General features: G+C 36.5%; 1 protein-coding gene across 1 annotated transcript in view; it reads right to left on the bottom strand.

Moving 5' to 3' along the window:
- Window positions 1–4,542: 4,542 nt before the first annotated feature.
- Window positions 4,543–26,022, bottom strand: part of ST8SIA4 (ST8 alpha-N-acetyl-neuraminide alpha-2,8-sialyltransferase 4) — an 86,753-nt gene continuing 65,273 nt past the window's right edge. Inside the window, exon 5 of the mRNA XM_008144512.3 lies at window positions 4,543–4,825. Coding sequence (XP_008142734.1) covers window positions 4,543–4,825 — 283 coding nt within the window. The remainder of the gene's footprint in view (window positions 4,826–26,022) is intronic.

The raw sequence follows: 26,022 nt of genomic DNA, 5'->3' as shown, positions 1-26,022 counted from the left end.
AGAGTCTGAAAACAAAGATTAGAGGATTTAAACATTTGGTTTTCCAGAATTGTCTCCTGGAAGTGAACTGCAAACTAGCCAATTTGAAATCACAGATCATAGGGAAACCTTGAGAATGTGCAGTGTGTGAGAAACCATTGACCTCTCTTGCCATAAAGCTGTAGTGACCAGGTGACAGCAGTTAGCAGGGCTATAAATTGAAGAGAAATGACTGTAACTTGTGTAACAGTCTCTTCCTTCAACTACAAACACAACGAACCACACATAAAATTGTTAAGGATTTCCTGATGTCCATGGGGTTTGGATTTTGTTCAGTCTCATGCATACTTGTTAAATAAATGCCAAATTGTCAATGGCTGCGGCTGAGAGGCAGGGAAGACAAAGGCATTAACTAAACTATGCCTTTATATTGATGTACAAAGTAAAACCAAGGTCGTGGGTATAAGAAATAAGAGACTATTGAGAAAAAAAAGGATTTAATTTATTTTACAATATTACAAATGATAAAACAATAACATCCAATTGCTCTACATAAACAATAGGAAAACAGTGTTGGACAGAATGAATTTGACAGAATAAACCTCATCTTTCATTTCCACAAATTATATAAGAAATATTCAGTAGCAATTATTCTGTGCAGCAATGCTATCTTTGTAAACTTTTTTTTTCCAGCTATATACATTTGAACCACTTGTGCTTTTGCCTACTCAAAGAAACCATGTCTATTCAAAGGTGCTACTTAAATGGGAGACACAGAGCCTGAAACCACAATCTGAAAACTGCAATTCAAATACATTGCCAGCTTGAAGACTTTTTTTTTTAATTTTAAAGTTTTATTTAAGATTCAGACAGACTAGACCCTTATTGTAACTCTAGGTATGAGCAACAAAGAATTCATAAAGTAGATACCTCTTAAAGCAGGTTAGTAACTGAAGTCTCAAAAGGACTTCTTTATTCTACAGGGGTCTCATCTCCAGGGTGCTTCACAATGAGGCCCCTGAAGATGTTAGCATAACACAAGTCTAGTGTGTGTATAGTCCAGACTCAGTGTGTATACACACAAACACACATATATAGCATTGTATATATGCATCACACATGTCTATTTGTACTATATAGATATATCTATAGCACATATATAATAAAATATCTATTTCTAGGTGGTCTTTATTTGGATTTTCTTTCATTAAATACAACCAATAACCTCATCTCACTTAATCTTTAAAACATTGGTATATTGATAATGTCTGATGGGGAAATTTCACACCTGTAGAGGTAACAACTAATTCTATTTAACTCTTCCTACACCCCTTCCACAATTATAGCTACTTCCAACAATAACCACGTGAAAACAACTCTTTTATGAACCAAATACCACATTGTGTGCATTGTGACTGACTTGCTCAATCAGAAATAAATTATTTTGTTCACCTTTTTCCTGTGTAGTAGCTTAATAACTAGTTGGTATGTACACTACCTATAACGTATAGAAGGCAGCTATGCTCACCACTATACCACCAATGCAAGCATAGCGTCATTGAAATAAATTGCTTCTATAAGCATATATGTAGAAATTCCCATTAGCAATTGATACACACTTCATATGATACACAATACATAAATACATTTGAATGCCCAGCACCTTCTTTTAGATAGAAAAACTTCCACAATAATTTCAGCAGTCCTGTGGGCTGAATAATTAATTAGAGTTGCCCAGAAAATCTGTTACTGATTCTTTTTTTTCTTTTTTTATTCAAGCAACTTAATATTAATAATAGAACAGGCTGGGTGATAATGATGAACAGGTTTCCATGGCCTACTCATGTCAACAGCACAGTAACAACTATGTTCTCTGAAGGACAGGAACCTTTCAAAATCAGCTGCCTGAGCATTGCCAGGTACTGGGTTAAATCATAACAAAGATATAAAAAACTAAAGCTGTGAACATATAATAGTACAAAAGAAAAAAAGCAGGTATTTCAAGTATGCATTTATAATTTGATTTTATCATGATCCCTTTTGCCTCCTTATTGGTTAAATCTCAATTATTTTCTTATTCTTGCTGTCAGCTTTCGGTGATCTCCTTGCCCCATTAAGGCCACAGTAGTTCTTGAAGCGGGAGGCATGGATGGAAAGGTTTATGATAGGAAATGAAATGATCATGTACAGTTTGTATTCTTTGAACACTTGATGCCTTAATTGAATTCATTCTTGAGTACTGAAAGCTCCCTGAGATGAACAAAAGTAGTCTCAGTTGATACTGAAGCCCTTTTTTATATGCTGAACATTTTCAGAACTGGGCAATGTATTTAGAAAACAGAAAGCACAGGGTAACAAAGCAATGTGAAGCTAAAAAGGCACTACCCAATGCATCTATGAGATAAACTTCAATGCACAGAACAGTGAATGGCTGGGATGCTTTTGCTGTGGCCTTAAAATTGTTTAAATAAATTTGTCTAAAATGCAGTAAAAATGGCAAGGTACCTTGCTGATGCTTTTGAGGACATACTTTAAATAAGTTCTGAGATTAACTTTACATATAAGATTTACTTGTGACTTCAAAATTCCTATAGAATTCAATTAAAGGCTACTCAAACAACTTATTCACGAATGGTCAAAATTAAGATTCTATGAATCACCTACCTATCTTTGATTTATTAAGTCCATCAGATTTTTCAACTTTACCTTCATAACATGTGACTAATTCTTTTTAAATTTCCAAAAGATAAGAGATTAATGATAAAAGTACATATGTTCTATCCATTTGTAGCTAAGCATCTCCTTTATTCTATTTTGTTTTCTTAGAGACACATGAATTCTCGGAAAATATAGTCTCCCATATCACACAGTTCTAACACATTTTTAAAAATAATACCATATATCATTAATATATTAAGAACTGTACTGAGAATATCCTTTTTCGTGATTTCATATATATTCTCCACTCTATTTATTCTTTTTTTTTTCCAGACTGTCTTCTCTAAAAAACAAAGCACACATACTCGGCGGGCTATTCTTCTTTCTCCAAACTGCCTTTGCCTGAAAAACAAGAAGTCAACTGAGTTGTTTCAGACCAAGAGTAGAAGTGGAAACAGCACTTCTGCTTTCAAAAGAAACAAGTGACCGTCAGAATCACCTACCAACGTAGCACAAGTTACCAGCAAACAGGCCTCCTGGTCAATTCTGTTGTACACTGCAACATCCCAACTCACTTTATTAGTAACTCCATGTGCTTCTTTGAAAACATATTAATATGATAACGTTGAATAAATTTAACCACAGGAAAAATTGTTGGTCAATTTAATTCATTCAAAGTGCAAAATACTGACATACAGTTTCATTGTTAGACCTATTAAAATGAATCATCTCTGTTATAGAAGCAAAACTCATTAGTTGTTTCTGCACTGAGAAAATGTATGCTATAAGGAGCATGCCACCTTTCTATTTGAATAAGGGGGATATCAAATAACTGGAAGTCACATTTCAGCCCTATCAGGCAAACATTTACTCTTAAAGGGCAAAGTGCTTCCACAAAATTATTATGAAATGTAAACACCATGGAAGTCTTCCTTCAAATAAAAATAAAGTTTGAGTTTTGAAAGTTTAAAATACCTAGAGAGAACGTTCACATTAATAGAATAATACATTAATATATTATTTTCATGAAAAGAAAATGGTTTGTTGTGTAGAAACATCAGTATAATCTTTGGTACCAAAAGTACATTTTTTTTCTCTAATGGTGGCTAATATTACCACCTCAGGTGACATAGAACATCTTTTCTTTAGAATGGTTCAAGATTATTTAATGGTACAGTTTAGCTGGTACCTTCTATATCACAGGAAAAAAATCTGGAGGTTTAGAGTTGTGTAAAATAAAACTTTTTTTACAAAGTCATTGTGTGATAGCTCTTTAAAAATTTAAGAAGTTTAAAAATGATCACATGAAGGTTATTTATCTCATTCATATTTGTCTTAGAAAGGATTTCTAAACACCCCAAACCTAAAGAGATTCCAGACAAATAACAACAGAAACATAAAACTCATGATCAGACTCAGAGTCCTGACTGAAGGCATTTCCTTGAGTTGTTTAATCGTGTGTATTTCGCTGCTCAGTTTCCATCTTCATATCTGCTGACAAGGGTGGTTCATTTCCCCGAGGGCTGAGTTGTGTTCCCGCTGTTCCTCTTCTCATGTGCTTGGCATTGCAGAGGCAGCCCGACAGTGATGAACATCTCTGTTTCAGTAACTAATGACAAGTGCATTGTTGGATCTTGTAAACACTACTGATTATACATTCAAACTGTGTTCTTCGTGGAAGTGGCACTTACTAGGACCCTTGAAGTCAGCATATTTAAATTTTAGAGCACTTTGCAGGTATTTCATCAGCTGGTAGTGGATTTCTCATGAATGTCCTTGATCACCTTTCAGGTAATTGGTGGATGCTGAAACCCAGTCTTGTTTTGGATCCTATTTTCAGATCTTAGGAAGCATCTTCAGAAAAGAAGTGCATATTCAGTTTGTTTGTCTGTTTTCAAATGTGCTTTATTGCTTTACACACTTTCCTGTTGTCAGTTTCAGAGCGCCTCGATTGTGTAGCACATTTAATGTTTTGAATTCTAATGGCATTCTGTGAGGACTTGCATTAGAAAAGTACCTATATTTTAAGTCATCATAGTAATGATATTTGACGGCTTTTCCATTCAAATCCTTAGGGAAAGGCCAGAATCCATACAGGTGAATTTCATCACAGAATCTTGTGGCAAGTGTATACATGAGGAGACCTGTACTGGGTCTTTTGATAGGAACTTTGTTTGTCAGCCAGTAACTGGAAAAAACAACAGCACACAAACACACGCACAGAAAAGATAATTTAGAGAAACATACAACATAGCCTACATCAAATATACTATGAAGAATTGAAGTAAATGAAATTTGAAAAGTATCTTTATAAATAATACACAAAAGATTACTGAAGAAATATATTTCTTAAGCATTTAGAATACTAATGCATTTATTTTATTATATTGCTAACTTTTGAGGTCATATAATTAGCCAGGTACCTGAAATGTAGGTAAATATTGTTGTGTAATCTTGTATTAAAAGTAAATTAGTAGCAAACATTTATATGCAGAATACATTTATAGTCTCAGAAAGTGTCAAATACGTTGGGAAAGGCATAGTAAGTGGGCAGTGACTAAGTAATCTCCTGGGTAAAGAGAATTTGAAACTATGCTTATTGTTTTTCAAAACCTCATATTTAACTTAAAAACCCCAAACAAATAAATGCTTTACCTGCATTATACTAACTTATTTCTTCAACTTCAATTGTCCAAGTCACATTTTATTAAGGCTAATTAAAAACATTGCCTCAACCCTTAGAGGAACAACATAAGACATATATTTGCAACGAATTCACCACTTATACAGTTTAACATTTTGTAAAATTGGTAAAATATATATCAGTGCTAATAAGTATTTTATACAATTCATTTTAAAAGGCATTAAAATACCCCAAAATGTTATAACCCATCATTGTTGCCACACTTTGTTCATTTGAAAAGCATGCAAACTCAGAAGTTAATCAGCACCTCTGGTATGAAAGGGGGTTCCCAATAGTTCTTGATATATTTACCATCTTGTGTGGAACCTGCTGAAAGAATAAGGATATAGAAGTTCCCCTATTTTAAAGTTGTCCAATAATAAATTACCTGTTGTTGTTTTTTTTAAATTTTGTTTTAATTAATATCTCCTATTTGAGGAAATATATTTCTGCCATCCAAATGTAAGGGGAAAATTATTAGATTTTGGTCATAGTTGTATTTAAACCCTTGGCTTAGATTTTATATATTATTATTTCAATTTTTAAAAAATAATTCATGATGCTTTTCAGGGGAGAGCAAATATATCTAGACTATTGAATATGAAAAAAACACAAAATTTCATTTTACTTTATTTGATAGAGAAATATTGGACTTTCAAACCTCACTCAAACATCTCAAATAGGAAAAAAATCACTTTGCCATTATCATTCCTTTCCCGCCGCCCCCCTCCCCCCCCTTTGAACTCCTCTTTAAACCAGAAGTGACCTTTTACATTTTTATTTTTCTTGCGGTGAAGGCCACATGCTGACTGTGTTAAGCAATGTGAAATGCATCATTGACCTTTTGTTATTACAGGTGTTTTAAGAAAGCTTATCCTTCAGTAAAGAAGGTTCATAAGGAATTTTCAGAGAAGAACATCTAAACTTTGTTTCACAACCCAAAGGTAGCTGAATGAGCAAAAACTATACAATGCATATTGGTAACATCATGAGGGAACCCAGATGTTGATTCCATGCCTACAGTTTGAATACATTGAAGAAGCTGGTTCAGCCTGCAGTTGGTGGTTGTATGTATCTTTGAATACATTAAAAAATGTTGAACTGTACACTTAAAAAAATTATTTCCATCAGGGAGTACCAATGATTTGGAATAGTTTGGCAGTATGAAGGTCATGCTAAATTATGTGTTTTAATCTTATTCTAAGATGAGAAAAAAATAACTACCAGGCAATAATATAATGTTATCTTATTTGTACTGGAGGCCTGATGCATGAATTCGTGCCTGGGTGGGGTACGGTCAGCCCGTGCCCCAATCAGCAGATTGGGGCGGGGCCTGTTGGGGGGAGGAGACGGCAGGAGGTTGACCAGCCAGCCCTCCCGATTGGAGCCCGATCAGGTCTGGGCTGGCTGGGGGCAGGGGCTAAGGGCAATTGGCTGGCGGGCCCCACCTCCGATTGGGGTGGGGGGCCTACTGAGGGTGGGGCTGGCCATGGGGAGGGGCCATGGGTGGTTGGCTGGCTGGCCCTGCCCCTGATTGAAGTGGGGGGCCGATCAGAGGTGGAGCTGGCTGGGAGGAGGGGCCATGGACCAATCGGGGTGATGGAGGCCCATCAGGGGCAGGGCTGGCTGGGGGGAGGGTCTGTGGGCCAATGGGGGTGGTAGGGGCCCATCAGGGGTGGGGCTGTCTGGGGGGAGGGGTTGCAGGAGCTTGGCCAGCTGGCCCAACCTCCTGATTGGGCCAGTTTGCTGGCCGCAGTGGGTGTCATAGCAACCAGTCATTCCAGCATTCCGATCGTTGGCTTTATATATATATATGAATGAAAGATCACATTAAATGTGACTCCATAGGCACATTATAAATAGATGCTTTTCATTTCTTAATTCTGGTGAGATATGCTGGAATCCACTTAAATATGGTTGGTCATAGACAAAATACCAAAGCAACTCCTATATGTAATACAAATAAGCAACTCTAATGTTAGAAATGCTGAAGGCAAAATTATTGGCCTATTTAAAAATAATGTCAGAGGTGAACAATCACTCAACATTTTTAGATCCAGGCACCTTATAAGATAGCACAGAGTTAGTGAGGTTGTCCTCTTACCCTCATGTACCTGACATCTAAATGCAGAGCAGGCAAATGAGCATCATGGGAAGGTCAGCACATCCAGAGAAACATAATCCATATAATAAAAGCCTAAGTGACTGTTACAGTGGAACGACCAGAATGACCGGTCACTATGATGCGCACTGACCATCAGGGAGCAGATGCTCAATGCAGGAGCTTCCCCCTGGTGGTCAGTGCGCTCCCACAGGGGGAGCACCACTCAGCCAGAAGCCGGGTTCACGGCTGGTGAGCGCAGCAGTGGTGGCAGGAGCCTCTCGCGCCTCCGCGGCAGTGCCAAAGAGGAGCAAGCTGGCGGTAAGGAGTGAGCAGGTGGGCGGTGAGTGAGGGATCCTGGATTTTGTGAGGGATGTCCGCCGGGGGGTCCCAGACTGCAAGAGGGCACAGGCTGGGCTAAGGAACCCCCCCCCCCGCCCAGTGCCTGAATTTGGTGCACTGGGCCTCTAGTCTATATATATAAAAGCCTAAGTGATTGGCCGACCAGCCGACCGTTCGACCAGCCGACCAGTAGCTATGACGCACACTGTCCACCAGAAGGTAAATGCTCAACACAGGGATTCTGTCCTACATATTTGTCAATATGTTGGTTCATTCTTTGGAGTAATCTATGTGTAGGGGTCATATAAAGTAAAACTTAATGCATTCATCCTGGGCATGCTGAACTAGAACATCTCTGGTATTTTGCTTTCAACTGTTCAAATAGTCCTTTCATGTATTCCCAGTCTGCAGTATGCAACATAACATGAATTCATTTTTTTTTAAGTGCATAAAACTTAAATTTGTTTTAAAACTTTTGGTAAAGTTAGTGATACTTATTTTTAAAGATTATGAGATGATTTGTCTTGCCATACAAGAAAGGTTGGTGATAATTTCTTTAAAAAAAAAATAGAACTTTCAGTACTGTACATCCTGAGAATAATTCAGTCCACCATGAATTAATTAATTCTTATATTATTCCAGAGAAGCAAAAAATGATCTTATATCTTCTTCTTGTGTGAGGAAACAAAAAGACAGAGAGGCACGTTTTATGTGATTTGGCAAGCTAGGAGTAAACCCAGGAGCAAAAAAACACAAGCAATCTATTGAAAAGTGGCAAAGGTAATAATAAGTTACTGAGTATCCACAATGGGTCAGAGATAGTGTTAAGAGCTTTAGGTATGCTGTTGTTTTTTTCTTCACTTAATACTCACCGCAAACCTATGAATAGATATTATTTCACATATGAGGAAACCAGGCTTGGGAAGATTATATAACCAGTTTAAGATCACGGAAATTGTAGGTAATAGAACCAAGATTTAAGCCCACATCTATCTGCCTATAATATTTCCAATTTTAACTAAAAAGGAATTGATTTCCTTAGTTTTCAAGATCATTCAGCTTGAAATAGCAAGTCCCAGGGTCTAGTTTCCACATTGAGTTCACATGGGGAAAAATGAAAGATCTGTATCATGTTTTGGTGATTAACAGTCAGCTGTTGGTAATGTTTTTCACACAAAGGTTTTGGGTTTTTTTTGTTTTATTCAAAGGTAAGAGCTGACCAATATACAGGAGCCACTTTTTCCAAGTACCCTCTCAAAAGTATTTAAATCAGAAGAGGATTTTATAGTTTCAATATATAACTTACTTAACCACACTGCAAATGCCAAAGGCAGTGACACTGTATCAAAGGGTAGGGATTTCCATGCAGATTTAAAAAGTATTTTGAAGTGTCATGAAAATGAAAGCAGGAATGTGTAACCTCAAGAGGTCAATCTGTCAATATTTTTATCTGGGAGCCCTTTGTATACAGAGGTCTGTATTAAGTAGGTGATAAAAAGAAAACAGAAAATTCTTTCTGCAGAAGCCTTCGTAATCTACATATAGAAAATATTTATCCACCTTCCTAAGCCTAATTCATCAGAGGCACAGAGGAATTATGGCATGTGGAAAAAGAGTAGGAATAATACCTTAGTCCCAATAATCTCAATATTCTGTTCGGTACCTGTTTATGTTATTTGATGTCCACTATAGAAATCCAGACTTTGACTTTAGCTCTGAATTTCATTCTTTTTCTTTTTATCTGGCCAGTTTCCTAGTCAGTTTATGTGTAGATGCAGTGTTAAGAAATTCTCGATCTACCTAAACTATATTGGTTTTGCCAAGTGTCGCATATTTTATTAGTGAACATATAACTCTAATGACTGCAATAGTCATTCTACTTGAAACTCAGTTTCAAAGTACTTTTACATGAACCTTATAAAATTCTGTTATATATGATATAGTATATATTTATTAGCATTCCTACTTCACAGAAGGAGCAGTTAATAGCTTAAGAAGTAAAATAACATGCTCAATTTTGCTCAACCAGTGCATTGTACATTGGTATATTGGCAAATGTTTAATAGCAGACACTGATTAGGGGAGACCATTATAGACCCGCAACATTTGCCAATTTCCGTGGTGTAAATATTTCCATCACAGCTGATTTCAGGCTTCTAACCTGACATCAGTGAACACTGAGATGGGAAGAGATGACATAATCAGCTCTTGCAAGCCAGCTCCAGTATACCACTGACTGCAGAAAAGACATAGAAAATATTCCTCCTGACCTGTAGCTCCATAAGATTTGTACAAGAAAATTCAAAGTTAGAGAAATGTGCCTCCGAGAAATTTCCAGGTAGTTGTTTATTTTTGCCCTGTTTGTAAAGAGAGAAGATAGGGGAATGACTTGCATATCTGTAAAGATAGCTTCACCACATACTAATACAGAAGTTTAACATTATTTATCTATTTAATAAAAGCCTAAGCGACCATTACGGTGGAATGACCAGAACAATTGGTCGCTATGATGCACACTGACCACCAGGGGTCAGACGCTCAATGCAGGAGCTACCCTGGTGGTCAGTGCGCTCTCACAGGGGGAGTGCCACTCAGCCAGAAGCTGAGCTCACAGCTGGCAAGTGCAGTGGCAGTGGCGAAGCCTCTCCTGCCTCCATGGCAGCACTAAGGAGCAGTGAGCAGGCGGGCGGTAAGGAGTGAGGGGTCCCGGACTGCGAGAGGGCACAGGCCAGGCTGAGGGACCTCCCCCTCCCCCAGTGCATGAATTTCATGCACCGGGCCTCTAGTTATGTAATAAAATAGAAAGATAAATCTATTTCATCTCATGGTATTTTAGCACAGTGCTGGATACAAAGTAAGTACTAATGACTGTTTAATTTCTTCTTGCTGGCATTTTGGAGATTTGTAGTTTTAAAAAAGTGGAGAACACACATGGCTTGGCAATCTCTGAGTGACAATATTTAATAGTGGGAAAGCACTGAAAAAGCGGCAGTCTTGGCTTGGCTGTGCCTTTAGCGAATTATGTGATCTTGGGCAAACCCCTTAAACTTATTCAGTGGCACATTATCAACCAATAAAATGAGATCCTTAATATGGTTTCTATCACATATAAAACTGTCATTTATAAAAGGTCACAGTAATCTGAATTTGGATTGAGGAACATGAAAGTTCATCCAGTTGTATTGGTAGTCACACTTCATGTTTTGCTTGTAGTTATTCACTACTAATATTTTTATGGTATGTGATCTGAAATAACATGCAGCATTTCCCTTCAACATCATTATAGAGCTGTTTGATAAAATCGCCCCTGCTGAAAAGTTTAACATCATTTCTAATTCTCTATAATACTTTTAACTAGAGTTCATAAAATTGACTTACACATTCATAATAAATTGATTTTTGATTCTCTAAAAATTATAAAACTATTCACTATAATTTCAAAGATAAAACTAATGGGAGAGAATGATATCACATAGGAAAATGGAATTTTGTTGAGATGTGAGAAAATTAAAAAAAAAAATAAACAGAGGAATTCTTTAGACTTTATTTATCATATCAGAAACCTGAATCAATTTAAAAGGACTACACCAAAAGTACATCATAAGTTAGTTAGATTTTGGTGAAGGAGAATTTAAAGATAATTATAATGCATAAATGAATTCTAACTATTTTGAGACTTCTTAAAGATAATGCTTAAAAACTTGAACTGGAACATGGAGGTTATGGCAAAAATAAAGGGGATGTAAAGCCACAGGTTTTAATAAGCTTCACTTTTAACCAAATTGAATTCTGAAAGATAACTGTAATTGATAATGTAAAATGTCAGAATGAGGAAGTGGTGACATCCAAATGGTGAAATATAAGCAACAGAGAAGGGGTATGGTTTTGAAGCATGATGAAGGAGTTAAATGAGGTTAGTCCTTTTGTATTATCTTTCTTATGAGATTAGATTGCTTTTTGAAAATCAACAATTATGAAAAACCTTACATTTTTCTTATTAAAATTAAAAGGAAGCAGTAAAATCATTTATCACAAGACATGGAGTCCTATAGAAAAAGAAAGAATTAAAATCAACTGGGGTAGATAATCCCAAGACCTAGCAAAAAAAAAAAGAGTCATATATTGTAAAATGAAAATGACAGTGGTATTTTACCCATGGAAATGTTTCCTTTACATAAACATTTAGTCCAAAGAAGCACTTAGAGATTACATTTCCACATTCCCCAGCCAACAGAAGAACAGTTTCCCAATAAAAGTCCATTTTACTATAATAACAAAATGTAAACAACTCTTCTAATGGTCTGATGATCTTATTTATGCTTGATTTGGGGTATTTTCATATAAATGTATATGTTTAGTTTACATTAACCTTCCTGATAGGAATTGTACTAAAATCTATTTCAGAAGGAATAAGGACCAAAAATGTGATCGCTAATCCATTCAGTAATGTAGAATGCTTGCTAGCAAAGTGTACAAGTACCAGCCAAAGATCAGAGTTCTTCTCAAAACCCAGTGAAGTAATAAAATAAAAAATAGCCATAAGCAAGTTCAAAGTGTTTTTTAAAGCTTTCCCAGCAAGTATCAAAATAACAGCGTATGGGGAGGTTAGTTAAATTTAGGTCATTATTCTCTCTTTTTATTCCTGCCATAGAGGATGTGATGCTGAAGCGACTTGATATTCAGACATTTGCCTTGTCTCTGGCATAATTTATCACTCAGTAAAGGACATTCGGTAAGCATATAATGGGGATTCTAGCTTAAAAACAAACAAACAAACAAACAAACAAACAACAAAAATGAGGTATTGCTAAGGCAATGCCAGGGATGCAGGCTGTGGGATCTGCGTTATACTCCAAAGCTACCTATCACTAGAAATATAACTGTTCCACATGATTAATTAAGGGATAAATTTAAATTTTTATATAAAGTTTGAAGGGCTATAAGGTTGATGTATAATATTTTTCATCAAGTCAAATGTCAATAAATACTTATTTTCCCCCTCCAGATGTCAATCTTTATTTGATCCAAGTCCAATCTCATGGAATCAATGCAATTTTCCTCCCCTTTCTCTGTTTTTAGCATAACTAATGCTGATCCCTTCAACATATTTTTAAGCAGAATCACTTAATATATAAAGCACATTTATAAAGTAGTTGCTGAATGGAAGACCATTAGTAGATATTTTTTAAAAGAATGCTCTTATACTTCTGAAGAAATAAAACAATCAGAAATATAGCTGTAAAGACAATTACATTATGTAATATAATATTCTTTACAATGGAAAAATATGGGAGTGAAAACAGTACTACACAACCAGACTATTGTTTAAAAACAAACAAACTTCCCTTTGCAGTTATTTTAATATTCAGTTAAAATTCAATGTTGAAAGAATGAAGTTGCACCCCTTCATCATACCCATTGCAAAAAATAACTCAAAGTGAATCAAAGACTATAGTTAAGAGCTAAAACTCTTAGAAGAAATAGAGGAATAATGTAATATGACCTTAGCCAAAGCCTCCTTAAATATGACAGCAAAAGCACAATTGATAAAAGAAAAATAAATTGGACTTCATCAAAATTAAAAATGTTTGTGTTTCAAAGAATACCATAAAAATGAAAGGGGAAAAAAAACCCACCACAGAATAGGTGAAAATATTTGCAAATCACATAACTGATAAGGGACTTGCATCTAAAATACATAAATTTTATAGCTCAATACACAAAAACACTTAATTTAAAAATGAGCAAAGGAATATACATTTTTCCAAAGAAGATATAAATTGCCAATATGAACATGAAAAAAATGGTCAACATTAATAGCCATCAAGGAAATGTGAGTCAAATTCACAATGAGATGCTTTTTCATACCAATAAGAATGATTATAATAAAAAAAAGAAAAATAATATTAAGTGTTGGTGAGAATGTGATGCAACTGAAACCTTCATATATTGCTGGGCTTGTGATTGAGAGTAAAATGATGTAGCCCCTTTGGAACAAGGTCTGGAAGTTTCTCTAAAGGTTAAACCTACAGTTACCTTATGATGCAGCAATTGTACTCCTAGGTATAATATTCTCTCTTGGACCAAACTTTATTTAGGCTCCTTTGTACCCTCTTGTCAACTAGGCCACTCCTTTGGCCTTCTGTGTCTATCCTTGCTGAGTCGTTTTAGCAAGAATCCTGCCAAATTAATTTAGGAGGAATTACCCTACTTTTTATATCTGACCACCCTTGACATCTGATCAAACCCTCATCCCCTGCCTTTTTTCCAGTTCATTGTGAATTTATATACATATGAAATTTAATATATTATGTTGATGCAGTCATATTAGGAATGGCCAGTCACATTACCTATGCACATGGCTACATAACAGTCAACTAGTGAATTCGAATTTAGTTGAGTTTAGTTTAGTTTAGTACTTGTTTTTGTTTAAAGAACTTGATGAAGTATTGCCTGCATTATAATACTAGGGCTTAAAAAAATCACCTAGGAAAACAAAGCAAAACAAACAAACAAAAAACCTATAGTTACTTCTTTTAAACTTGTTACATTTTAATAGGCAGAGAGAAATAATCATTAGGTTTCCATCTAGAATGTAAACTATACAATTCAACTGAATACAGCAATAGAGCAGTTGGTCTAGGACAGCCATTTATTTCATACTATTTGTTTTCTTTTAGCTGTACTGATATAACAGAAATTCAGGAATGAGAGTAACAACACTTTTTCCCCAGACACTTTGAATAAGAATGTAAGTTGATGGAGATAATTAGCTCAGACTTCATAACAAACTTACCAAGAGGGTGAAACATAACTTTCTTTAAAATGAAAAGAAATTGAAATGGCTTTTTGTTGTTGTTGTTCAAGAGGAATATTTCCATAATAAAGCTTCTCAAATCACTGGTCTAATGATTGGTTCTACTTGGGGGGAAAAATATCTGAAAACAGGCAATCTGCAGGAGCTGGCTTACAAAACATGTGTATGGTATTCTTGACCATCTGTTTTTCTTATGTTAGTACACTCATGTACTATTGTTTTGTATGCTGACTCAAATTTCATTTGTAAACTTCTTGAATGCACAAAACATCCCTAGAGAGGAGAGAGCAAGAGATGAATCTGGGGAATATACAGGTTGAGAAAAGGAGTACACACTACTGAAGAATAAATTACATTTAAATTTTGGAATAAGAATATTTAGGTTAAAATATTAAGAAATTGCATACTGACTCTCAGATGGTCTTGCTTAACTAATAAGAACTACAATGTCTTATTCCTACAATGTCTCAGTTGCTATCTTAATATACATCCTTTCAAATAAAGAGAATAAGTGAAATGCAACACCAAAAAGGCTACAAATCATTACAATTCATGGGCGCCCTGTAAGAACTGCCCAGAGGGTCCTTCATTTTGTATTGGCATGAAAACAAGACTTTTTGTCCATGGCCTCGCAATAGTGTATGAAAGCAAAAGCAGTAACTCAGGAACTGAGTTATATATCTGCAAAATGTTAACTTAGAGAATCTAAGAGACAAAAAGACACCAACGTAGGCCATTCTACAGAGCTCCGTGAGTAAATAAGAAAATATACCTATTAAGTTCCTCAAAGTGGCTGCTACATGACTTTGGTAAATCAGATCCTTAACCACCTTATTAGGACCAGTGATCATTCACTGAAGAAGGTAAAACAGGTGGCTTTCTGAAGTGGAGCACCAGTAGGAGCAACATAATAAATATTCTAATTGTTTTTTATGAGATTTAAGTTGTGCTATTTAATTTATTTTGACATTCCAAAGGAAGTATATGAAATTTCGTGATTTTTCAAATAGAGCAGGTTTAAAAATTTCTGTGAAAATGGTCTATAAATTCTACCTATAATGTTTCATTTTACAATATTAACATTAAACCCTCTTTGTCAACGGTGTTGAAATGTAGTAATGAGCAGGGATAAGAAGTGCACTGAGGCTGTCTTTAATAGTTCACATTTGGGTTATTAAATTCTGTCGTAGAATATAAAGTTCCCAAATTCTTAAGTGTTCAAGAATTCAGAGTTATCTAATCTAGACCAATTGTCAATTAGTTTGGTCTTATAGGCCTTAACTTAAGGAAAACTAAAAATACTCACTATGATTATTCTTCCAACGGCAGAATTATCAGTTCAGAGACAGGATCTGGAAGTGCAGGGAGTGATTGAACTCTGGACATTAAGTGGCCTTTTAGGCCTGGCCACTGGTTATGATAAGGAAAATAAATTATATTGAATACAAATGGAATATCAATGCATCAATAAATGTGCTTTTTATAACCATGGAATTAAATTTGTCTTAGGTAGACTTTTAAAATCATTTCTTTAAAAGAAAAGAGTATTTAATTTATAGTTGGAGAGAGCTTTCCCTGAAACTGCATTGCCAGTAAGGCTCAAGTTAAGTTGACTATATTAAGGTAAAAAATATAACTATAACTTAAATAAAATTAACTTGGCAGAATAAACAAATCCTTGCCAGAAGAATAGGTGATTTCCTTCTCTCTTAACACTTCATCAGCACTTTCTGCATTTCTAGAACTCTAGTTCTTCGAAGAGAATTCTGACCAGAGAGAAAGAAACGTGGGCAATGTGATATATATACCAGTAAAAAACCCTCTTTTCAAAATGTGATCGAGGTCTGGTTGCTTTGACCTACAACAATTTCTGTATGTGGTTCTATATAGACTAAAGAAATTGGGAACTACATTGCAATGCTAAGTAATGATCTTCCTGTTTTTATTCTCACACAGTCTGGCCAGTTGCCCTGTTCCCTGTCTCTTACCACATTTCAGAGCTGATTACATACACGTATTCCAATGTGGGAAAACACTGCTCCTTTTCAAACACAAGTTCTACATAAGTTTCCACTTCCAGTTTATTCATCAAAACAAAGCTGGTTCAGAAAGGGGAAAAATTACAAATTGCTTACATCTGTTCAACCTAAAACATTATTCACACTCTGCCAGTGATGACTGCTAAGCCATCTGGGGAATATGATAGGTGTTTGGGGAAAAATATTTGTCACAGTACAGTGAAGAAATGACATGTGCGAAAGCCTCAAGGTTATTTCAAAGTTCAGTGGTGGCTTTCAGGTATTTTGGGATAGACAAGTGCTGAATTAATATGCACACAAACTGGAAACACATATGTACTAAACAATTACACAGTAAGCATGAACATAATTGCCAAATTAATGAATTATTGGAATCAAGAGATAAACAAGTGAAACAAATTATTATGTTATAAGAAAGAGAACATTTCATTCTAATTAATAAAGTGAATATATAAGTATACTGTCAAGTATGACTATATAATATACATAGTTATATGTCACATATTATGTTTACATATGCAATTATACATATGTAAATATATACCTCTAGTTTGCTATGAGAATATATATATGCAAACAAATATCTCATAGGTATATAATAATTATCTAAATCTCAGAATATACAGTTGACAATATTTCTTTAAAATAAAAAAACATATTGGGGATAGCAAGACTTTTTAAAACTCTAATGTTAGCTGAATCAAAGTTTCTCTCATTTCCTTTATGCTATTAAAAGGAAGTCAGTTGGTTGACAATGCAGATTGGTATAATTCCTGACAAAACTCTACCTATGATGAGGCATTTTTGTTATGAGACATATTTCCGCCAGTTGTATCAAGAATGTACCAAATTCAAACATGTTTCCTATTTTTCAGAAACTTTTAATAGTAACTTAAAAAAATAAATTTACTCTAAAATTGATTTACTGCCACCTATGTGAATACAGCTGAGAGGTCATACATGTTAATTCGCCATTAGGAAAATGCTTATATAATCACTAATCTTATTCACCAATCTTCTCTTGACATTCATGTCACAAGTTAGAAATTTTCAAATTCTAGTATAAATTTTGGCGTTAGTGCTATAGATAAAAATGTTGTCTAGAATAAGTTCAGTGTCAAGGAATAAAAATGAAATCCATCTTTTAAATCTGGATTGTGGAGCTGTCTGGTTTCCAAACTTTTCACTGAAATACCTTTGGGGATCTATTGCAATTTTGTTTCTATTGAAGAAACAGAAGGGGGAAAAATGCATATGGTAAATTTGTATGGCATCCAAATATTCTATGCCCCTCTCAACTACAGATCAAGAGAAATATTGAACCAGTTTGCTGCCAGAAAATGCTCAGCAAAGATGAGAAGAGGTATGGGATCACTCCCATTAATGTGCATATTTAGTGTAGACCATCCTGCTGAAAAGCAATCACATTCAAATGTGACTGGAGCTGTGTATTTGTATTCACCCTACCATGGAAACAGTTTGAATGCCTTCCTCTGGAGGCTGATGGATCTCAATGACAGCTGCATTGCCACAATATGCTGAAGTGGCTCATCTTGACAGGTCATATCCTGGATTTCACATTCTGAATGGCAGCTGGGATGCCAGAGAGCTTTCTCACAGTGGGTGGGCTGAATTTAATCAGACCCTCTTTGGCTTCAGAGACAAGCTGCACGTGTGGCTGCAGGCCGCTCTAAGAAGTCCAAGATGTACCTCTGTCACTCCCTACATAGCAGTGACATGCACCGGCAGCAGTTTCTGTGGTTCGATTAGGACGCTGCAAAGTGCCTTGTAAGGGCACAGATTTCCTGGGCCCGCTGTGGCACTTTCCCCAGGTGCCACATGCAGCATCAGCACCGTGTGCACTTGGTGGACACTGGTTAAGTGATTCAAGGTTCGAACTGAAATCTCTATCTACATCCATGCACCTAAGAAGATACAGATGTACAGACTGAAGTAAAAAATAAAACATTGAATTTGCAGTTCTGGGACATCTCACCAATTAGAGCGAATGTGTGACTGTAACAACAAAACATGAGTCCACTTCCATTCACTGGAAAGGGGATGACTTCTCCTAGGGGAGCCCTTGCTTCCTCCAGGGGTGAGTTTTTACTTCTCAAGTTCATTACCAACTGTGGCCTGCACAAACCCACCCCGGTGCAAAACCCGAGTGAGCTGATGGATGGTACGTTCACAGGGGCTGGCGGGAGGAGTAGTTCCCTCAGCCGTTCAGAGCTCCTTGCTTGGGCCAGGCAAGCAGCTTTCCAGGGCATTCACCAGAGCCCCCGAGAGAACAACTCCCTGCTACACCTTTTGCACTTTTCACCTCCCGAGACCTCAAAAAGCAACCAATGCCTTTCTGAAAATCTAACTGAAAGCTGCTTGTAATGGAATTAAAAAAAAAAATTGTGTTAGATGAACACATCTTAGCCAAAAACAAACAAAGAAAAACCACAACAACTTCTTTCAGGCCAAAAGCCTAGATTGTGACCTAGATTTTCTCACCTGTGGGACACCAGAGACATCGAGGGCCGTGTTTCACGATTAAACCCGCAGTCTGCCTGTTGAAAATCTAAGTGGAAAGCTCCAGAATTCTGAGGGGAGGACCAGCAGTTTGGATGGGGTGTGGGAGATCCTTAGTCCACAGGTGTCCATTCAAGTCAAAGAGCTAAAGGCCTTCCTCAGTTAATACTGCTCCCTAACTGAGCAAGGGAAGAGCTCCGTTTTCTCCAAGGCCCACATTTCTATGAAATGGTCCTCGCAAGCCTGAGACGGAGAGGGCTTTTCATTGGCTAAATGATTCCAGTCAGGAAAAGAACAAAGCAGGGCCAGGTGCCTGACTATGAAATGCCAATGAATTCTGATGCCGAGTCTGTGCCCCGAACACAAATCTTTCCCTATGAACTGTGACTATCCTGCAGGTAGGAAGAGCAGTGTAGGGCTCACACTCGCCCTACGGTCCTGCTCTGCCTTCTCATCCCAGGAAACAAGGGAGCCCGCGAGGTCTGGGAGCTGTGAACCTGGGACTCTCCCAGCACGGTCTCTCTCCCGCTCAGAGCACAGTCATCTTTAGGCCTGATGTCCACCCCCTTGTCCTTTCTCCCACTCACAGATTAGAAATTTAACCTTTTTCAAACATAGGTGTACATTCCTCTTTGATCCATTTCCTTTGACTCCTCCCAATTACTGCCCCGACGCTTCGATACATCTTTTCATTTACTTAAAGTTTTTTGGTTTTTGCCTGAATTCTACTTTAGAGTAATAAAGAAAAGGTTGAAATATAAAGGGTATGGACAGTGGTAGATCTATAATAGGGAAAGGGAAGACATAAGGTGAACACAAAATGGACATAATAAATGACTTGTGTCCTTAAGCTCTGAAATGCTTCAACATATCCTTTAGAATTACCACAATGTTTCTAGCTAGTGACATAGGCTTCTTTGAGTAAAACTCATTTTTCTGAAGTACAATTGAAGAAGATAAAGAGATACAAGGTCTTATACAACTCTTCTCCAGTAAATCGTCTCTTCCCCATTCTGCTTTATCATATTCATCTTTCCTTCATTCTTCACTACTTCTGCTCCACTCCTTAACCTTCCCTTGGAGTTCAAGTCCAGTTCTTTGCCACATGACATATTCCTAAATACTTTGACCTGATTATCTCTGAAGGAGCCCCAAACAAATAATTTTATTTTTTTTTAAATTCTCCTCATCTGACTCTTGATCTAACGTTTTACAGCATGTGTGTGGTTTTTGGTTTTTTTTTGTGTTTTTTTTTTTTTTTTAAGGTTGGATAGATGGGTGACATGTGAATTGAGACATGATAGGAATCTATATATGCAAGTGAATTGTATTTGAGTATGGTCTCAGAATCTAGAATCATAACTTTGTTTAAAATATTGATTTTGGAAAAGACTGAGAATTCATCTCTGAATTCTCAACAGAATCTAGTTTTATTTGAAAATCACACTATTTAACTTTGTCTAAATAGATACTGAATATCAATAACAAAGACTTCATAACTGGAGAAATTAAATACGTTCTATTCATTTATACTTAAAGAAAGGACTTTAATAAAATCAGTCCACAGTTTTATCCTTTAAAACACACACACACACAAAATAACTCCACATGGATTAGTTTTTTCTCTGGGGTCTATGTCTGGGCACCACAGTTTTTGCAATTAGACCTAAAATGTAATACTGTATATCTGGGACATACACCTGAGGGAAGCCTTACCAGTTTTTAAAACATACTGAGGATATTTCAGTATCACAGATGTTTAATTATTGAAGATATTTCGGTATCATAGATATTTCCTTTTCAAGCATGCTTTGGACCACAGCAACTATAATAGTAAGAATAAAGATTTGCTATTTCCATCAATGAAGTGAAGGAATTGTCCTTATTTTCAAAGTACGCCTCTCTCAGTTAGTGTAGGCTAGAGCATTAAAACCTATTGCAGCATTCTATAAATTCAATATACGCTTAGCTAACGTCCACATCTTTCTGTTTCCTTATCTTCTTGTTTTTATTGGTCTGCTTCAGACCACTGTTAATTTGAGCACACTTTAACAAATTAGCCTCTAAAACATTATTACAGGCTCCAGTTACCCAACACAAGGCTAATTTTATGAAAGTGCAGCTCTGATCGTGCCACTTCTTGCTCAAAAAACCTCTAAGAATTCTCTACTTTTGAAAGAATAAGGTTCCTTGTGCATCCTTCAAGGCTTTTTGGAATCTTATACTAGTCAAACTCTTTAGTATCACTTTATGTCCTTACTCAGTTATTTATATATCTAATGTAATGCTTTTGTTCATCCTTTATATATTAAGCAAGATTCATTTATCCTGCTACCCTATGATCTTCCATTAGGGAAATCCAATTCACTCTTCAGGGCTCCAAAATGCCTATTTTAATGAAATATCTCATGATTTACATTGATGAAAGCAATTTTTCCCTTTATAGTACATTGTTACATTCATTCATTTATTTCATACATGATGTGTTAGACATTGTGCTCTGAAATCAAAGGCAAATAAGGAAAACTCGCCCTTATATCAGACAGGTGTCTGCTCAATTTGTCATAAGTTGTTTATCCTCTTATTGGTTGGTACATCAGTTCACAGACAAAATTGAGAACCTCAGAGCTTAAACTAATTGTTGTTTATGTCCCTGGGTCCTGGCAGGAAACTTTGCATGTAGAGAGAGAGAGACAATAAATCTTTGTTGAAGTGAAGTGAGTTCCTAGTCTATTGTGGACTATGATTCATTATAAATGGCACTCTGGCTTTTTGGTGATTTATATGATTTGAGCTACTGTGAGCTGGTCTCCAAAATAAGTTTACTGGTTTTATTGGGCTCCAAAATGAATGCCTAGTGTAACTAAATTTTTACTTTGATACATTTCCATTGTGAAAGGCACTATGGAAGAGTATAGACTCAAGCTGCTTGTCTGGACTTGGGCTTTGCTTTTCACTTGTTGTAAAAACTTGGCAAGTTCCTTCACTAGTTCCTTTGTCAGTTTCCTCATGTGAAAAATGAAAGTCACAGCAGAACTAGCTTACAGGGTTGTTTACACAGCATGAAAACAACTTGTAAAAAAGGCTGGCACATAGTAAGTTATATGAGTGTTAGCTGAAATTAAACAGTGAAACGACTGCAAAAAGTCACCTGTCTTGACACATGTCATTTTCTTTGCCTTAAACAGTCCCCCTTCTCCTAAATTAACTAGAATATCAATTTCTCCAGCAGGTCTTTTTCTTTTCATCAATCTCCCATTTTTATTTCTTTTAGAAGTGACTATCCCACAATGTCCTTTCCTCCCCAATCACAGCACTGGTTATACTGATATAATCATCCAAGTGAAGGTGAGAACTAAGTCTATTTAATCCAAATTTGCACCCCAGATCTACAAAGTACATGGCACACAGCTGATGTTTGATTTAAGGTGAATGCTAGATGAAGTTATTGAAGAAAATTGAAGTTTAGGAAATTCTCTTAATCAAATGAGTATAAACATAATAATAAATAAGATTACTATAAGATGCAATTAAATATATGCATATATAATATTGAGGTCTATTTTTAATAGAAATAGAAGTAAAAATGACAGAAAAATCAAATAAAATAAAACATGAAATTATATAATGACAAAAGGAGCAATTGTTAGTTTGTGGAGAATGAAAAGAGAGTAGGATTTAGCATTTCTTAAAACCTCACTTAGATATTAAATACAGACACCTTATGGTTATCTATCTCACACACAGAAAAAAAAAGTCCTTATTTGTGAAAATGCCTGTGATTTGGCATCTACTGGCAACATTAAAACATAATTGCTGCAAGGAATTATTGCATAATATATTTTAATTTGATAGTTTTGAATTTCTAAATGCTTAAAAAGTATTTGTTTTACATTTAATATTTTTTCCTCATTCTCAAGTTGTCACTCTTGATGAAATTGACCCATCCTGGTTGGATTAACTTTTTTAAAGCTATAAAACCAGGAAGAAATGGAAATCTTCCAATATATATTCTTACATGTATAGCTATTGAACTTTGCATCCCAGACATACTAACGTTACAACTTGCACACAATGTTCTCAATCACAAATTCTAAAGAAACTCACAGGTTCAGATCTATTAACAAATGGTCTTTTTGGTCGTTGTCACTACTTCCTGGCACAGAGACCGTAAGACCCTTGGGAGACCCTGAGTGATGGCAGTGTCTTTGTTATTCATCAAAGGTCACTTTCCATTACCCTGGAGTTTATACTGAGTAGGTGACACAGGTGGAGACCCTAGATACCTCAGGCCTGGGGCTGGTGATAAGAAAGGCAAACCAGTAAGTGGGTGAGAACTTTCGGCCCCACCCCTGACCCCCAGAAAGGGGAGGGGACTGGGAACTTGGTTATAAAAACTCTTGAACAAGGAGATCCACAGAGCTTCCCAGTTAGTATACACACCGAGGTGCTGAAAACTCCTAGCCATCTCCCTTATCCCTCTTCCCCCAACACATCTTTGCCATATGTATCTCTTCCCTTTGGCATTTTCTGAGATTACAATCCTTATAATAAGCCAGTAATCCTCATATCTAATAAAAGAGTAATATGCAAATTAACTGTCACTCCGTCACAAAGATGGCAGCACCCATAGCCACAAGATGGCGGTGCCCAGTTCTCTCAGCCCTGCTGGAGTCCCCCAGTCCCAGGGGGGCAGCCACTGAGAGTGGGCAGCGTGTGCGGCCTGGCGGAATGCTTGCTTCATCGCCATGCCCGGCTCGGGCCAGCCCCCAGAGCTGGAGCGGACACGGACAGGGACAGGGGGGGCCGGCCTGCAGCCTCCACAGCCGAGCGCAGGCCTGGAGAGGAGACGGCAGGCCCCTCCCCTGCAGAAGCAGCACGGGTCTTTCCCTCCTCCCACAGAATCTGCATGAGCCCTGCCTGGCTCCCACTGAAGCAGCGCAGCTCCCTCCGGCGCTCCGCTGCGGTTCCCGCCGGCTCCTGCAGAAGTGGTGGGTGGCCTACTGTGCGCAATATCACGCGATGGGCTACTAGTAGTAAATAAATTGCTGTCCTGAGTTATGTGACTTGTTCTAGCAAATCACCGAACTCAAGAAAGAGGTTGTGTACACCCTTGATTTACAGTCAGTCTGTCAAAAATACAGGTGGCCAGGGACTTGCATTCCATTTGTGAAGGAAAGGCATTTAGCATTAAGCTCTTTCACTTAAAATGTACCAGGCACTGTTCTATGCTTTACATACAACTCAAATGATTATCTCAGCAGCCCTGTGAAGTAGATACTCTTAATAACTTTATTTTACAATTCAGAACACTCAAGCATGATGAGAATAAAGAACTGGACCAAAGTCCTAAAGTTGATAAGCTGTGAAACGTGGAATTAAAAAAAAAAAAATCTCTCTCCAAGGTAAATGTCCTAAACATTAAGTGGAATCTTAGTAGTGCAATTAATTTTGCCATGTCATTTTAGATGGCAGTACATTAATTTCAGAATCAACAATTAAATTACCAAAATGTAAAATATGACTAAGGGCCCAATACTTTATTTTATAACTTTCTTGGGTATAATTCTAGTCATTGGGTGTGTTGTATTAAATGCTAAAAGAAAACACAGAGAAGGAGAAACGCTTCTAAAATCTACTGTACAAAAGAAGGTTAACATGCTTTTTTCCCCCCAGTCAACTATATGGCCCTCCTTACTAAGTGTAACCTGGAATTTAAAACCTTTTATTTTTCTATGGCAAATGTTAAATCCCATGTTGACTTCTTCAACCTGTCAAATCAAAGTTATTCCATTTCACTGAGGGAGACAATTATATTTTCAAACTGAAAAATAATTTAAAACAATCAACTTGAACTATATATAATTAGGAAAGTATTTTATCATCTCCAGATTCTGTTTTTACTTAAAGTTGGTAGAAATAATGCTGTTACTTGGAAAATAATAAAATCTATCAGAAAAAAATTGCTACTATTCTGTGCTGACATTAAAATGGAATACTTTGGAGACATGCTATCAAATTTCCAGGTAGTAATATTCCCATGTCAGTTATGATCACTATTGACTTTATTCATAGGAGCTCTAAAGGCAGTCTAGGGAATTTTCTCATCTGTGCTAAAACAAACACACACACACACACACACACACACACACACACACACACACACACACACCTCACAATACCTGAGGGAAATAAGAGACCATTCAGATTATTAGCTCTACTTTCCACTTGTAAAATCTGAGTCATCATAAGTGTAAGAGGTGCTTGGGGAACCAGTGTTGAATTGGTTTACAAAAAAAGAAGAAAGAAAGAAAGAAAGAAAGAAAGAAAGAAAGAAAGAAAGAAAGAAAGAAAGAAAGAAAGAAAGAAAAAGATAGATAGATGATAGGTAGGTAGGTAGATGATAGATAGATGGATAGATAGATAGATTCCTACAGTTTATTTTCCATACCACAGTCTTTCTCAAAATATGGGGAAAACACATCAAGCAAAATAATAAGCCAATTTATAACTTAGACTTATGCACCCTTTTCTACCCCCAAATTCTGTCTACAGAGTAATTCTTGAATCCTAGAAGATAGCCTATTTTACTTTTCTTATATATACTACTTACCCCAAACTCAAAGTACTGTCTCCAAACGAATGAGTGACATAAATAATTTCCTTTATGAGCGAAGAACTATAAATAATAAATAGAATTCAACAACTATTCCAAGTGCTTCTCCCAGCACAACACTCTCTCTCTCTCTCTCTCTCTCTCTCTCTCTCTCTCTCTCTCTCTCCCCCCCCCCATTTTGCCACAGACAAAACAAAATAAATGGGGCATATAAGTCCTGTGAGCACCAACAGCTACCTTTTACTAGTTTTTAAATATTCATATTCA

This window comes from Eptesicus fuscus, chromosome 4, assembly GCF_027574615.1.
Source record: "Eptesicus fuscus isolate TK198812 chromosome 4, DD_ASM_mEF_20220401, whole genome shotgun sequence".
Lineage (NCBI taxonomy): Eukaryota > Metazoa > Chordata > Mammalia > Chiroptera > Vespertilionidae > Eptesicus > Eptesicus fuscus.
Note: the sequence above shows the minus strand (reverse complement) of the source record. Positions and strands in the feature narration are given on the sequence as shown.